Source organism: Rattus norvegicus, unplaced genomic scaffold (genome assembly GCF_021556685.1).
Source record: "Rattus norvegicus strain SHRSP/BbbUtx unplaced genomic scaffold, alternate assembly SHRSP_T2T haplotype2-0000026, whole genome shotgun sequence".
In the NCBI taxonomy this organism is placed as follows: Eukaryota; Metazoa; Chordata; class Mammalia; order Rodentia; family Muridae; genus Rattus; species Rattus norvegicus.
Genome location: NW_028238785.1, coordinates 882,505 through 898,780, shown reverse-complemented (window position 1 = coordinate 898,780; position 16,276 = coordinate 882,505). Strand labels below are relative to the sequence as shown.

Sequence of the window (16,276 nt, the reverse complement as noted above, 5' to 3'; positions counted from 1 at the left end):
AGAGAACATTACTAAGTTATGTTACAAAATATTTGATCACACTGTGATCTCCCTGAATGTATTATTTAATGAAAAAGTATTGTGTGGTATAGCATCGACAGGGCACAGACATTTAATGCAAGAGCTCTTTGTTTACTGTGAACATGGACTTTATTACTGTTCAGCTCACCTACCTCACACCTTTACTGCAAAGCTAAAGGGCACTTAGGTCTAGAGCAGATCAAGGCACAACTTGATAGGAAATGAAGATAACTAGGGCAATGTAAAGTCTTTGAGTTGAAGGATTTTTAAGAAAGCGTGCAGAGGGAGCTACAATGCCCTTCTTCTGGGGGAACAGTGAATTAGGAAGGACAGTTGGGAGCTTTACTTGAATTCAGCATCTGATTCCTGAGACTTCATTGGTAAAATTGATGTCTGGAAATTTTGTGTTGTAAAACAACACATTGGCTCTGCAGCTTTTGGCAATGCCCATGGACAGAGAGATCACAGCAGCTGGGGACAATCTGAAAGGAAATCAGGTTTTCTTAAGTCACCTGAGAAGTCCTCAAGGAGACAGGAAAGAATGGGCAGCACCATAAGAGAAGGTTTTAGGATCTCGTACAGTGCTACTCTAGATGCCTTGAAAATAGAAGCAGAAAATGAAAAACTAAATGACTTCCAGGAATTAGCTCATTTCTGTTTATGATTATTTCATATTGGAACTTTATACTTGATTTTTTTAATTTAAAACAAGATCCTTTGGTTTTAATTCAAGGCTCTCTTGGAATCACAAAACCCTTACAACCCCTGTATGTCGCCTAACATCTAACACTATGGGGCTCGAGATTCTACTTTTAAATGCATCACCATCGAGAGCTTCCATTTAACCAGCAGGTGTCCATGCCAGGCAGACACTGAGCAGGTTGTATGTTCTGTTAATCTCCACAACAACCCAATTCAGCAGAAACACCTCCACTTTACAGGTGAAGAAACCACAGCTCAAAGCAAATGGTTATCACGGTCCCCTCAGTCTCACTGACTGTCACTTAGACCCACATCCTTCTCTGTAAAGGGAAGCCATGGGCCTGATGTGGCTGTGCAAGCTGACTCTGCTGAGATGATCAATGCTATTCTTGACCCTGGAAGAATTTAAGACAAGGTGACCCACAGACTCCTGGGATAGATTCTGCCTCTGGTTCCTAAGGTAGGACACAGAATCCCTTGCCATGGGTCTCTACTCACATGAGGAGTCTGCTCCCATGTGTCAGCTTCTATGGCAGTGGTTCAAATCCCTCCTACTGATGCAACCCTTTAATACAGCTCTTCATGCTTGGTGACCCCCAGCACAAAATTATTCCATTACTACTTCATAACAAATATTGCTACTCTTATAAGTTATAATATCTGATATAAATTTGTGAGTGGTTTCACCCCACAGGTTTAGAAACATTGCTATATATATATATATATATATATATATATATATATATATATATTTTTTTTTTTTTTTTGAGAAGCCTTCATCTGAGGAGGACCTGATGCAGGTGTGAGAGCAGAGACACCCTGACGTAGTGACAAGTTTAGGAGGCCCAAGGCTGCTTGACTTAATGGCAACAGAGATTTTTGACTGAAGGCACAATCTGAAATCACTGTCCCCAGGACATTTCTTACCTCAGTTTTCCCCCATTACACGGTGTGTCTGCTTGGACATGTCTGTCGAGGAAGCCAGTCCCCATCGTCTCTGATACAGACAGAATGCTAAAGGTGAGAATGCTTTCCCTCTGTTCGCCCCAGTCACTTCTATAGAAGTGAGTTCAAATCCCCTGTGGGTAAATGTGTGTCTCACATAGTGTGTGAGACTTGAAATTCATCCATTTGAGTTGACAAAAACCAACTCTCACTTCAGATTTACAGCTGACCAACACTTAGTTTCAGGAGAATGAAGAAGCTGGCCAGGCCTGCAGAGTCAGATCCCCTCCCTGCCTGGGACAACCCCACCCACAGCAGACTTCATCTTCACCAGCAGCTGTTATCAGAAAATCTGACCTTAAGGTTCTGAAGTCCACATATGCACAAACCCTAACGTTGTTAGATGGCGGATATGGGGTTTTTCTCCCATTTAAATTCATTCGGGCCTCTTCTCTCCCCTGAGATGCACTCTGTTCTCTCAGGTCTGTTGGTCCTGGAAGGACCTCGGTTCAACTGAAGGCCTGGGAGGGAGGGGGAGGACCTTTTGTTGTAGGAATGAGCATGGATCAAGAATGTAGCCCCATTGTGACTGGGCAACTAAGCTCCAGAAAATCTTTCCCAGTCACAGAACTGGGTCATGTGGGAGCCTACACTCTTTCAAAGGGAGAGCTGGTTGCTTTCTCCTGGAAGAAGCACTTGGGGGTTGACTGTCACTTCTGAACCTTCTGTTCTAAGTCACTTCTCAGAAGGGGCACTTTGCTCTGACTTCTCCATGGGACCCACACAGCATTGGGAGTGGAGGATCCTCTGGTGTTGCAGCTCTGAGCTGGGAGGAGGAGCTAGCACACTGACATGGAGAAGCCTGTTTTCACAGCTGATCTGGATCTGAGGAACAGGTGGTTTTAAAGAAGCATGTGAAAGTATCTCCTGCAGGAGAGCTCACTATACAGGGAAAGTCACACAGGATAGGGAAAAATGGCTTCCCAACTTCCCCGGGGCACTCAAACCAGGGAGGATTGTTGAATTTGTTCCTTGTCTATTGTTATATCCCCCTTTTATTTCTAATTTTGTCATTTAGGTATTGTCTCTCTGGTGTATAGTTTGTTTGAGGAAGAGATTGTCTCTCTGGTGGACCTTCTCAACAAAAAAAAAAAAAAAAAAAAAAAAAGGAACCAAAAAAAAAAAAAAAAAGCAAGCAAGCAAACAAACAAACAAACAAAAAACCAACACACATCTCGTGGTTCCCTTGACTCTTTGTATTTTTCTCTTTGTTTGTAATTGATTGATTTGATTTGAGCCTTGAATTAATTTCCTGCTGTCAAATCCTACCAGACACTCTATAAGATGAGGCTTTGCCTCACCTTGGTAAAAGTAGCATGTAATAAATGAAGCTTTTGCTGCTCTCTCCAGTGGGGATGACATCACAATCTCACTGCAAACCATGCACAGCCCGGTTTAGGCTTTATTAAAGTAGCCCACCATTTCAGTGCTCCCTGCAAGGTGCCATGGGGCAGTAGTAACCTGAGTCTGCATGCACCTCGACAGTTTCTACTATGGACCCTTCCCCATACAAACACACACACACACACACACACACACACACACACACACACACACACACACACTTTACTGACATGGTGCACATTCTTTGCACACCAAAAATAAGTGAGCAATAATGAAAACAGATCAATAATGGAATCAATGGAGGGAGCTGTGGGGAAGCTGGGGCTTAGAATTACTTAAAGGCCCTATGCAGGCTCTCCTTTTGTTGGGGGAGAAATTTCAAGTGCAATGTCGTTCTTTATTTTTTTTTTCTCTAAAGCACAGAGGGCTAGGGTAGATCATAGGGCTTTGAGCATGTTCGGCAAGTAGAGTTACACGGAATTAAATCCTAGAGCGGGGACCTATTTAATCTTCTACAAAGTTACAGAGCAGCCTGGATGAAGACTCTCAGCTGAAAATGTGGACATCTCAAGACAGGCACTGGACAATGGCTGACAGACTTGACTGAAGACTGGAAATGTTTTGCTATCTCATAGGAAAAGAAGGCCCCTCATACCACATTGTACTCTAAGGACAGTTTATTCAGGTTAGGCATGACATGAACTATTGTCTCAGGTCACAGATGTCAGCACAAAGTATCCAAGGTGTTGTATGCCAATGGTAGCATCAACAGAACAAATCACACAGTGTCAAGAAGACATAAATCATGAGTTTGTGTAGCAAGACCCAGGCCTCTTCCAGGTTCTTAGATAGTAACTGAGAACCTCAAATACGGTAGTGATGTGATAGTGTGGGGTGAATCTAGTTACAACTAGCTTCTGTATTGACACAGATGATTCTTTTTGTGTCATGTTCAGCTTATAATGAATGACTAGACCTAAGCATGAGAATAACCAAATACTACATTGCTTCTCTAGCTGCTGAGCTTTTAAAGCCCTGGGGTGACAGCAAGTTTTTGTGGACATTCTGGATTGCTCCTTCTGTACTTTAACTCTGTGCGTCACCTCCACTCTCAGTAAGTTAGTTCAATTCCATAAATTGGAAATCAGTCACCTGGAAAAAATACATTCTCAATATGATCCCAGTTTGGCCATGGAAAAAGGGTAGCTTGAACTGCCCAACCTAGGTTCTGGGCCTGCACAGGCCTGCTCTCCAAAAGAAACCTGTGTTCACAGCTATAGGAAGCATTCACTATGTATGCTCTTGAGGTTTCTCCCTAAACTGCTTAGATTAAGATACGTTTCTTGCTATCAATAGAACACATTATGCCAAGCTGGCTTACAGGAATCTAGTTTCTATTCTGTATTTTATCAGATGTGCATAATACATATGGTCATCATTGATAACAGGTGAAAGATCTGCTCTAATATGAAAACTAAGTGGTGCTGGAGGATGATCCTGACCCACAATGAGGAGTGGGAACACCACAGCTCTGTAGGGATGCCTGGCAAGCTAACACATTGAGCATGTACGGCTCAGTAAGTTCCCTGTGAATACACATCTCCTGAGATCTCTCTATTTAATCATAGGTGATCTTGTCCACCTAATACAGCACCTCCTGTGGAATAACAAAAGCCACCTGCAGGAGCTGTGGTGATGACTCACAGGTTAGAGCATCTGCTGCTCTCTCAGAAGAACCACATGGACCCTAACAATTGGGTAAAGTATGTCAGTGATTACATCATAAAGTGTTTGTTGGAGACACAGCCACATTATCCACACAAAAAACACTATCACACTGGGTACCCCTTAGTGAGTTTGAATTCACTTATTAGCCCAGGCTCCATAGAACATGCAGAGATCCATCTCTAGCTGTCAGTTCTAGGTCCACAGAACCCTTGAGTAAGAATGATGGTCTTAAGAGTCAAGAGATAGAATTCAATTTTTATTCATAACAAATACATTTTTACAACACAACAGGATTAAAATGAATAAAAATATTTAAAAATATTTGAAAGTAAAAAATAGTAACAAGAACATATAAATATGAAACAACAAAAAGAAAACTTCAATTAAAATCATAACAAAAAAATTTCTAAACATAAGCATATTCTTAACGAACATGTAGAAGCACAGATGTATTGCTGTTTCTCCTCTAGCTCACATAATGAAAGGCGGTCCCCCAAGCTGTCTCTCAAGTTGTGTTTTCTGAAGAAGAAAGTGAGTAAGACCTCAATCAGTCAGGCTGGCTTAGTGTTATATAAATTTAGGGTCTCTAAGAAATGACAAATTAACTCTGAGGAAGAATATTCATCCAAAAAATATTGTTACCATTCAGGATGTTTGTCATCAGGGACTCCTGAGAAAGCAACTCATTCTTCAGGAAGCTCTCTTACTGGGGTGTGTCCAATTCCAGCTCTCTTGCACTTTCTGAGACCTGGGAGAGGAAGGCAGTTTTTAAGACACTGATTTGGTGGGGAAATGCTAGCCAGCTGTCAGAATGCTGCCTTCTACCACCTCAGTTCTATTGGACAGTCGACATGGACCTTTTAACTGATATCATTGTTGCTAACTCTGCAGGTAGGGCAAAATCCCCGGCAAGCCTCACTGTAATGTTGGCTGACAATATGGGACCCAGACTTATACCAGTGCAAACCAAGAACAGGGCAATGGGAAGAGACCTCATTGGGTTGCCAGAAGAAAGGAGATGTCCATATGTCACCAAGGTTAAAGCCAATGACAAGTACTAATTTGACATTTGCACTTAGTTCTTATCCCAGAAAGGTGCTTCCTACACAAGAAGTCACAGGACCACAGAGTGTCATTTGTCAAAGAACCACGAACTTGTTCAAAGCTCTGCATAGGATCCAATCTATCACATGGATATGCAATAATGAGGTGTGTTATTAATCTGTCACCATTTCTAGACTGCAGCTTCAAAAAGAGCAGCAAAATATACTTGCAATATAATTCCATTTCTGAAAAGTGGTTAACTTCCCAGAATACTTGTGCATAGGCAGAGCAATGAACAATTCCATTACATGAGGTGGTTGGCTGGTTGTGAGTGTAAATTAGAAAGGAGGTAGGAGGAAGCAAAGATGTATCAAATTGGCAAATTTTATCAGATATTGTTAAGCTAACAGAGCTGTTTGTCCCTACCAGATGATGCTGGGTCTGGACGTTGCTGGTCTTTATCCTACTTGTTGAAGTCAACCAAATATTTCTGGTTCAGTGCACAAGCAAGATGTACCTCCTTGCTCTCCTGCTTCAGTGGGGCCAACTTCTTCCTACATGTGTTCTCCATCAGGAGCTGGCTGAGCAGGTTTCTGGAAATACAGTCTGCATAGTAAGATCATGCTGCCCCTTCCTCCCATTCCTACTCCCAAGTACCACTAACTCTACCAGGTCCCAGATACCCATGCAGACTTAATAAAATACATCTCGATACACATAATGCTGCTGCACAAACCACAAAGAGTTAATTCGGGGAAGAAAAAATTGTTTGCTTGGCCTGAGCACCAATTAGTGTCCACATCTCTCAAAATGAACACAGATCTACATCTATCCATGAAAGCCCAATGCATGGGGGCAACATCAATTAGCAGTGGGCCAACACCCTCAAAGGAGGTCAGTAGCACCAAGAGAAGGTCATGCTAACCATGTGGTCCACACACTGAGTGTTGTAAAACCTGGTGTGACCCCAGAGGTCCAGGTCAGCCTAATAACCTTCTGCTGACTTCCATCAGTGCTGTTCTATCTAGAGCCTTCTGAAGATGCCTAGACAATCCTGGGATGAGGAACACTCTTTTATGGAACTGAAAACTGAGTCCTAATGACCCTGGCACACCGATGTGTAAACAGCACAAGAGATAGAACCAGAGCTGAAGACCGACCAATCCAGAACAAAGAAATCAGAAATGGCCATTCCACAGGTGATAGGCTTTCTGACCAGGACTTACCTAGAGAAGGTAATCTCCTTCTTCAGCTTATGGCTGTTCTCAAGGATCTCAGTGTTCTCCATGTCTAAGTTGTGCAGAATTGACATGACTGCCTCCTCCATTCTCTCCAGGTCTCCATAATATGGATTTGGCCTGAAGTGTGGCCTGGCCCCAAATGATAGAATACAATGAACATCAGCATTTAGGAAGATATGAACTCAGGGTGGGTCCTGTACTACCCCAGTCCTGGAAGGACACCTTCTGAATTCTACATATTGGATATTCTTCAGCTTCAGAAACGTGTTTTTCTGCGTCCAGGACACCAGAATCTCGGCATCCAGATGGAGGCTTCCCTGGCTCCCTTTGTTCAACCAAGAGGAAATCTGCAGTCAAGCCAGTTGAGCTATCAAGAGCCTAGGCCACACCTCTCCATGCTCCCCCACCCAACACACCCAGAAACCTGTGATTTCTTTTCTCCTGTCCTGATAATAGACCATATATCATCACAAAATTATAATCTGCACAACGAATACAAATATACAGACAAAGTGGCCACATAGGCAAAGAACTGTGCTGTTGACAGTGGGGCTCCCAGAACAAAGCATTCACTTCACCATGAAGGTGTTACAAGTAAATACTAAGGCCAGGACATAGACCCCTAGATTCCAATGTGGAGGGAAATATAAACATTTAAAAGTTGTCCATATGCATTTGGATGTATGCACACACAGACTCACAGACTAAGACACACCCACAAAAAAGTGAAATGTAAACAGAGTCAGAGAAAGACAAATATGGAAACAGAGAGCACTGTGAGAACCAGGAGAAATGCATGCACCATTGCTGTCTCAGAGGGCAAGACACACAGACAATAACAAACAGGCCTGAGCCTGAGACCTTCTAGTCAAGCATTGAGATGAACAGTTTTGGACCAGGCCCCTCAGGCTGCTGCCTGGATCTTCCAGCACTCAGTCCCCTGCCTAGCAAGTACAGAGACTCACCATAAACTCACTGCAATTACAATCTTGCAAAGCCACCAGCTGTCAAGGGCTTTGCAAATGCACACTAGACACTCACTCTCCCTGACTTTATCCCCGAATTCTTCATTCAGACCACAAGATCTGCTTTTCAATAAATGGAAGCAGATGAGTCCATTTTCCATCTCACTCCTCAGGAAGGGTCAAGGTTCTGAATCTCCTCTATATGGGAGGTGAGGTTTAGCACAGGGTGGTTAGGGAGGCACAGCTTTCTAGAACCCAAAACCTTAATAGGATAAGATGAAGGTGACCTTGCAGTCCCAGGAATGAAACAAGAGAATTTGGAGCGATTCATCCCCGTTCTTCATGGATCTCTCTGTCAGAAACCTCAGGTGATCTCTCAGGTCATTTCTCTCCTCGGTAATGAGCTGCAGCTCTTCAATCAGCCTCTCCTTTTCCTTCTTGGCACGATGCATAGAGTGTTCATAGACCACAGTGAGGCCTAAACAGGAGAACAAGCCTGGAACCCAGTGTCACGGCTAGGCGATTGGTCTATGCTTAAGAGGCCTCCTCGGTGGATCTCAGTTCTCCCACTACTCTATAGAGACCAAGAGATGTAAGCAGCCAGGTGTGCCCTATGCAGGACATCACGTGCTTACATGTACCATGGAGATGGCTTCTCCAGGATTCTTATCAGCTGAACAGGGTACAGCTTTGTTTCCTCACCCCTGTGGTTTCAGAACTCAGATGATAAATTCACCATCCAAGACTTGAGTGATTGGAGACACTCAGATGTCCTACCCTGATACTCTAGGCCAACAACTTTGGATTTAAAACGCATTTCCAGGGAGGACATGGTCAACAGATTTATCAATTCCCCTATTTGAAATATCCAACGCCCCAGAAGAACCCATAGGTTACAGGCTGAATCTTGGTCTATATGTTCCAAATAGTTTTGGTATTGTAGAAACATGTTTGTAACACACATCTCTAATATATAAAGCTAACGATGACCCTGCAATTAGAAGAAATCAGAGAAGGAGTAAGAACATAAGGTTATTGCCTGGAGCACAATTCTCTCCCTGTTCCTACTGTCAGATATCCACTGTATTTAAAGAAGCAATGATAGTGAAGTACATTGCTGCCCTGTCTAAACTCAGAAAAGGTGGACCCTCCATGACTCCTGATCGTGTTTTTATATCAATGTAACATACCAAATGAACTGAAAAGTAAAGGCCAGAAGTTCACAGTGTAATAGCATTGGCCTAACCATATCCTCCCAGTGGGGATAGAGAATCTAAAGTTCTGAAATCCTTGACTTTCAGGAATTGTGATATTCATGGAAATTCAATTCCTTTTCAGATGCACCAGTTGCTGTGGCCCATTGCTAGAAAGGTCAGCTTAAGCCTGCAGCCCCCCTGACAGGAAGCTCAAAATATACTGCCCAGAACTTACTACACATTCCCCAGAAGTGCTGTCTTTGTCCATCATTACTTTGAGACGAAAGGCCAGACTCCTTCACTCTAGTCTCTCCACAATCAACGTTCCCCCTCCCAAAACGGTTGTGAAGACGGGAAAACATGTCTTAGGATGTAACCACCAGACTCAGTCTGAGAGAAACTAGGGCACTGGTTGTCACTACAACACTGGTGACATCACAGAGGATGCCAGAACTCTCTAGGAGACAATAGAGTGTCATAGAAGGGACAGCAGATGTCATGGGGAGCAGACTTTGTCTCCCTGCTAATGTTCTCCCTGTACTGAGCATAAGCTGAGGTGCCCTTTCCAGGAGACTTTCCCGGGGCAGAGCCACTGAGCATCTCCTTCTTCCAAAGCCAAATTTTCCTCTAGGCTTGATTATAAAAACCTTAGTAATTCCTATGCATCTAAATGAATGTTTCCTTCCAAATCCTGCCCAAAAATGTCTCATCCTAACTCAAATCGTCCTCATTCACCAATGTTAGCCATTAAAACTTCCTGAGATTTCACACCAGCTTGAATATGCAGTCAAAAGTTCTCCTGTCTCATTATTATGGGTGCTTTAAATCACATCCAGAAATAGACTGCATGGTAGGTTACAACATGGGTGTGTGTTAGGGTACACTCATGAAGTCATGTGCTTAGCAATCGATAATTGCCAAGAAATTCCTTAGGAGAAAGAGTTGATGTCTTTAAAGTGCTAGGCAAAGTGTGGAGACCAGTTGGCAGAGGAAAGTGCAAATTAGAGCCACCAGTGAAGGGAACCTCATTCTGCTTGTGGGGTTCTCCTCTCTGCACCAATGTCGACAAAGGAGCACTGCTCACAAGCCTGAGTAAGATATACCATGAGCTTCTGTCAGAAAAATAAAATAGTCAAGAGATATAGGGGGTGCACATAAACATCTAAAATGAAGCTATAAACATCATTAAGTGGATAGAGCAAGGTCCCAGCACCTGTACACTGGGAAATGGCCACCACACCAAACACAAAAGCATCTATCATAGTAAAAAATGAATACTGTATAGAATTCACACATTAACACTGATTGATCACATCCGTAGTTCAAATTTTGGGGGCAAATTCATGGCCCTAACTATCTTTCTCTCAACTTATATATCAAAAAATAAGAAGGAAAGAGAAAAGAAAAAGTCAAAGCAAAAAGCTCAAGCTTCTCATATGAGGACTGCATGAAGTGTTATATGTTAGTCAGTTCTGATTAGACCATTTTAGATAGAACAGTGCACAGTGACCCTTGATGTGATGGGCCCTATATAAAGCTTTTTGCAATATTGGAATTTTAACAAACCTCATCCAGAATGTACAGAAGAGGTAAGGATGTGATCACCATGTCTTTGCTCTCTATCTGGTTATTTTTCTGCGTCCTTGATTGTCAGGCATAGAACAGCAACAATCTGAAATAGCTGGTAGACATGGAAAAAGGTGGCTAAAACTATAGTTGTGGGTTGCACACCTCCACTGTCAAAGGCTAATGCTGTCCTCACAGTCCTTGGAGGCCACTCTTGTAAGCCTATTTATTGGAAAGTGGAAGGAGGTTCATCTGAGCTCAAAGTGAACCTGGCCAGCCATGTAGAGGGCAACATGTGATACTTGAGACCCTGTCTAAAACCAGCACAGAAACCCACCATTCATTCAAAGCATCATCTGTGAATTCTTGATTATTTACCATTCTCTCCCTACCAGTCTTTCAATCTGGAATGATAGAAAAGAACTGGAAATGATCTTCCTATTCTCAGGAAATTAATCTCTCTTTCCTTAGGTGCACATTAAGAACCCATGCAAATGGGTATGACCATCTGAACAACTTAGTATCATCTACTCAGTATATCTAGCCTAATACTGTGCCTATGGCAATCTCAAGCTTCCCTGAGTGTTGCTGACCCAGCAAGAAGTATGAAGTACTGAGGTCAAACCCCAGTGATCCTTTCAAGGGTTTAGAAGAAAGCCATCAGAGAAACTCCACTTCTTTGTCCTTAGATTAAATCACATTGACACAATGTGAACCTGGTGGACTATTTAACCAGACATCTTTCTCCTAACCCCAGCTTTCTGAGTTCAGTCCATGTGAACCTGCATGGGGAGAATGCATTGAGTGTACATAGACCACAGTGAAGCCTAAACAGGAGAACAAGCCTGGAACCCAGTGTAACTGCAAGGAGTTTGGTCTTTGCTTAAGAGACCTCCTCAGGGGGTAGGGGATTTAGCACTTGCCCTGGGCAAGGCCCTGGGTTCGGTCCCCAGCTCCAGAAAAAAAAAGAACCAGAGAGAGAGAGAGAGAGAGAGAGAGAGAGAGAGAGAGAGAGAGAGACCTCCTCAGTGGATCTCAGTTCTCCCACTACTCTATAATGACCAAGAGATGTAAGCAGCCAGGTGTTCCCTATGCCTGCCAACACACGCACTAAATGCAGCAAATTTTAATTTCTGTTCAATTGTTCAGTAACTTACTTACACTTGCATATGCTTTGGAAGTGGTGGGGCTTCATGATCAGCATTGCATTTAATAATACATAACCAATCATCCCTCCTAGAATGACTCTGTATACAGAGAAAGAAAATTTATTAGAATGGCTTATAGGCTGTGGTACAGCTAATTCAACAAGGAATGGACGGTCTAAAACGCAGTAGTTGCCCCTGTTGAAGCCAATCCCCCTAGCCATTTTGTTCCATGCCTGCCAGATAGTTCATATTCTTGCTGTAATATGTCGCCCATCATTGTTTCTGAAAATAATTTAACTCACAGCAGGGTCAGGCATGATCACATAACTTGTGTATGTTTTTCTTATTGGTTATTTTGTTTATTTATATTTCAAATGTTAACCCCTTTTCCAGTTTCCCCTCCAAAAACCCTGCATTCCACCCCTTTCCCCAGCCCCCTCGAGGATGCTCCCCCACCCACCCGTTCCCAAACCACTGGGAGGAAGTTGTTTATGTTGTGAGGTTTCTTAATCTTAAATTCCATAAGTATAAGCTTCATGTAGGACCAATAAAATTAAAGGTCAATATGAGGGCTGCAGTGATGGCTCCATGGTTAAGAGCACTGACTGCTCTTCCAGAGGTCCTGAGTTCAAATCCCAGCAACCACATGGTGGCTCACAACCATCTGTAATAAGACCTGATGCCCTCTTCTGGTGTGTCTGAAGACAGCTACAGTATACTTATATATAAATAAATAAATTTTTAAACAGATAAAAAGTCAGTATGAACCTTTGTTGTCTAAAATGGCTTGAGTCAGGGCTGACAACCAGACAGCCCTTCCAGCATCTGCCTATGACCTCACAGGTTTAGACTTTATAAACTGACATAGAAAAATGTCCAGGGTCCTAGCCTGACAAATTCTCAGCTAGGTCTCTGATGATCAGTCTTAGGGTGGGCATTCAAAAAACCATCCCTCTCTAAGTGAGGTCAGAGTTTGTGTGGTTTATGGGGCAACTCCTGAACCCCAACGGTTTTGTCCATTAGCCTGGATATTTCAGCTGGTCTTCAGTACATGCAGAAATCCTGAAGAAGTAGGCAAATTAATAAAGCAAACTTCCTTCTTCCATGTCCTTGATATGAGCTGCCAGCAGAAGGTGTGGTCCAAACAACAACCAACCGATTGGGTAAAGATCTTTACCAAGCCTACAACAGACAGAGGGCTTATATCCAAAATATACACAGAACTCAAGAAGTTAGACCACAGGGAGACAAATAACCCTATTAAAAAATGGGGTTCACAAACGCAGAAAGACATACATGGTATGCACTCACTGATAAGTGGCTATTAGCCCAAATGCTTGAATTACCCTAAATGCCTAGAACAAATGAAACTCAAGACAGATGATCAAAATGTGAATGGTTCACTCCTTCTTTAAAAGGGGAATACCCTTGGCAGGGAAGAGAGAGGCAAAGATTAAAACAGACACTGAAGGAACACCCATTCAGAGTGTGCCCCACATGTGGCCCATACATATAAAGCCATCCAATTAGACAAGATGGATGAAGCAAAGAAGTGCAGACCGACAGGAGCCGGATGTAGATCGCTCCTGAGAGACACAGCCAGAATACAGCAAATACAGAGGCGAGTACCAGCAGCAAACCACTGAACTGAGAATAGGACCCCCGTTGAAGGAATCAGAGAAAGAACTGGAAGAGCTTGAAGGGGCTCGAGACCCCATATGTACAACAATGCCAAGCAACCAGAGCTTCCAGGGACTAAGCCACTACCTAAAGACTATACATGGACTGACACTGGACTCTGACCTCATAGGTAGCAATGAATATCCTAGTAAGAGCACCAGTGGAAGAGGAAACCCTGGGTCCTGCTAAGACTGAACCCCCAGTGAACTAGACTGTTGGGGGGAGGGGGACAATGGGGGTGGGGTGGGGAGGGGAACACCGATAAGAAAGGGGAGGGGGGAGGGGGATGTTTGCCCGGAAACTGGGAAAGGGAATAACACTCGAAATGTATATAAGAAATACTCAAGTTAATAATAAAAAAAAATAAAATAAAATAAAATTAAAAAAAATAAATGAATTAAAATAAAAAAAATGGGGTTCAGAGCTAAACAAAGAATTCACAGCTGAGGAATGCCAAATGGCTGAGAAACACCTAAAGAAATGTTCAACATCTTTAGTCATAAGGGAAATGCAAATCAAAACAACCCTTAGATTTCACCTCACACCAGTCAGAATGGCTAAGATCAAAACTCAGGTGACAGCAAATGCTGGCCAGGATGTAGAGAAAGAGGAACACTCCTCCATTGTTGGTGGGATTGCAAACTGGTACAACCATTCTGGAAATCAGTCTGGAGGATCCTCAGAAAATTGGACATTGAACTGCCTGAGGATCCAGCTATACCTCTCTTGGGCATATACCCAAAAGATGCCCCAACATATAAAAAAGACACATGCTCCACTATGTTCATAGCAGCCTTATTTATAATAGCCAGAGCTGGAAAGAACCCAGATGCCCTTCAACAGAGGAATGGACACAGAAAATGTTGTACATCTACACAATGGAATATTACTCAGTTATCAAAAACAATGACTTTATGAAATTCATAGGCAAATGTATGGCACTGGAAAATATCATCCTTAGTGAGGTAACCCAATCACAGAAAAACACACATGGTATGCACTCACTGATAAGTGGATATTAGCCCAAATGCTCGAATTACCCTAGATGCACAGAACACATGAAACTCAAGAAGGATGACCAAAACGCGAATGCTTCACTCCTTCTTTAAAAGGGGAACATGAATACCCTTGGCAGGGAATAGGGAGGCAAAGTTTAGAACAGAGGCAGAAGGAACACCCATTCAGAGCCTGCCCCACATGTGGCCCATACATATACAGCCACCCAATTAGATAAGATGGATGAAGCAAAGAAGTGCAGGCTGACAGGAACCAGACGTAGATCTCTCCTGAGAGACACAGCCAGAATACAGCAAATACTGAGGCGAATGCCATCATTAAACCACTGAACTGAGAATGGTACCCCCATTGAAGGAATCTTAGAAAGGACTGAAAGAACTCAAGGGGGTTAAGACCGCATATGAACAACAATTCCAACCAACAAGAGCTTCCAGGGTCTAAGCCACTACCCAAAGGCTGACCCTGGGCTCCAACTGCATATGTAGCAATGAATAGCCTAGTAAGAGCACCAGTGAAAGGGGAAGCCCTTGGTCCTGCAAGACTGAACCCCTAGTGAACGTGATTGTTGAGGGGAGGGCGGTAATGAAGGGAGGATGGGGAGGGGAACACCCATACAGAAGGAGAGGGGGAGGGGTTGGGGTATGTTGGCCCGGAAATCGGGAAGGGGAATAACAATCGAAATGTAAATAAGAAATACTCAAGTTAATAAAGATAAAAAAACATAAAGAAGGTGTGGTCCAGATTAGAAGTGGGCCTTTCCATCTCAAAAGATCTGAATTAAAGATTTATCTCCTCATCTCAAAGATTTGGATCAGAAGTAGGTATTCTTGCTTCAAATAATTTAATTAAGAAAAAAAATCCAATGGTGCTCATGCCTTTAGCCTCAGCATCCAGGAGGCAGAGGCAGGTGGATCTCTGAGTTCAAGGCCACCCTGGTCTACAAAATGAATTCCAGGACAGCCAGAGCTACACAGGGAAACCCTGTCTCAAAAAAAAAACAAAGAAGAGGAGGAGGACCAAGAGGAGGGGGTTGAAGAGAGGAAAAAAGAAAGAAGGGAGGAGAGAGAGAGAGAGAGAGAGAGAGAGAGAGAGAGAGAGAGAGAGAGAGAGAGAGATCGAGAGATCCCCCTCACAGGGCGTCAAGCCATTTGGCATTAGTTAATTCCAGGTACACTCAAGTTGACAACTAAGAACAGCAATCCCATTACCCGTGGTTGTGATCTCACCCTGGTAGGCTCCTGAGTAGGAGGCTGAAGCAGGAGAATTGCCATAAGTCTGATGCCAGCATGAACTACACACGTGTTCCAAGCCAAGCCAACCTCAGCTACAGTTTGAGATTCTGTCTGAAAAATATGAAAGAGAAAGGAAACATAATTTCCTAGAGCAGTGTTTCTCAACCTTCCTATGGCCTCAACACTTTAGAACAGTTCCTCATGCTGTGGGGATCCCAACTACAAATTATTTTGTCTCTACTTCACAACTGTAAATTGGCTACTGTAATGAATCTTTATTGTAGTGTAAACTATCTGATAGGAGACCCCGTGTGGGTCACGACCCACAGGCTGAGGGCCTTTGCCCTAGAGGTGGTCTTGGCCTAGTTTATATAGTTCATATTATAA

The 16,276-nt window shown here is 43.1% G+C and overlaps 1 protein-coding gene across 1 annotated transcript; it reads right to left on the bottom strand.

Moving 5' to 3' along the window:
* Positions 1–3,736: 3,736 nt before the first annotated feature.
* LOC134483163 (disks large homolog 5-like) lies at positions 3,737–9,677 on the bottom strand. The gene is made up of 6 exons (XM_087601541.1): positions 9,482–9,677; positions 8,338–8,528; positions 7,071–7,214; positions 6,271–6,437; positions 5,443–5,548; positions 3,737–5,319 (listed from the first exon to the last, which is right to left on the bottom strand). The coding sequence occupies exons 2-4, from the start codon at positions 8,379–8,381 to the stop codon at positions 6,308–6,310; spliced, it is 318 nt and encodes a 105-aa protein (XP_087457667.1). The 5' UTR covers positions 8,382–8,528; positions 9,482–9,677; the 3' UTR covers positions 3,737–5,319; positions 5,443–5,548; positions 6,271–6,307.
* Between the last annotated feature and the right edge of the window lie 6,599 nt (positions 9,678–16,276).

What these genes read in the sequence shown, in the direction of transcription:
- LOC134483163 (XM_087601541.1), bottom strand. Translation starts at nt 8,381, where the DNA reads ATGAATCGCTCCAAATTCTCTTGTTTCATTCCTGGGACTGCAAG. An exon ending in TTCATTCCTGGGACTGCAAG is followed by an intron (nt 7,215 to 8,337) that starts GTCACCTTCATC and finishes ATTTGGGGCCAG; the next exon opens with GCCACACTTCAGGCCAAATC. An exon ending in AAGGAGATTACCTTCTCTAG is followed by an intron (nt 6,438 to 7,070) that starts GTAAGTCCTGGT and finishes CTGTATTTCCAG; the next exon opens with AAACCTGCTCAGCCAGCTCC.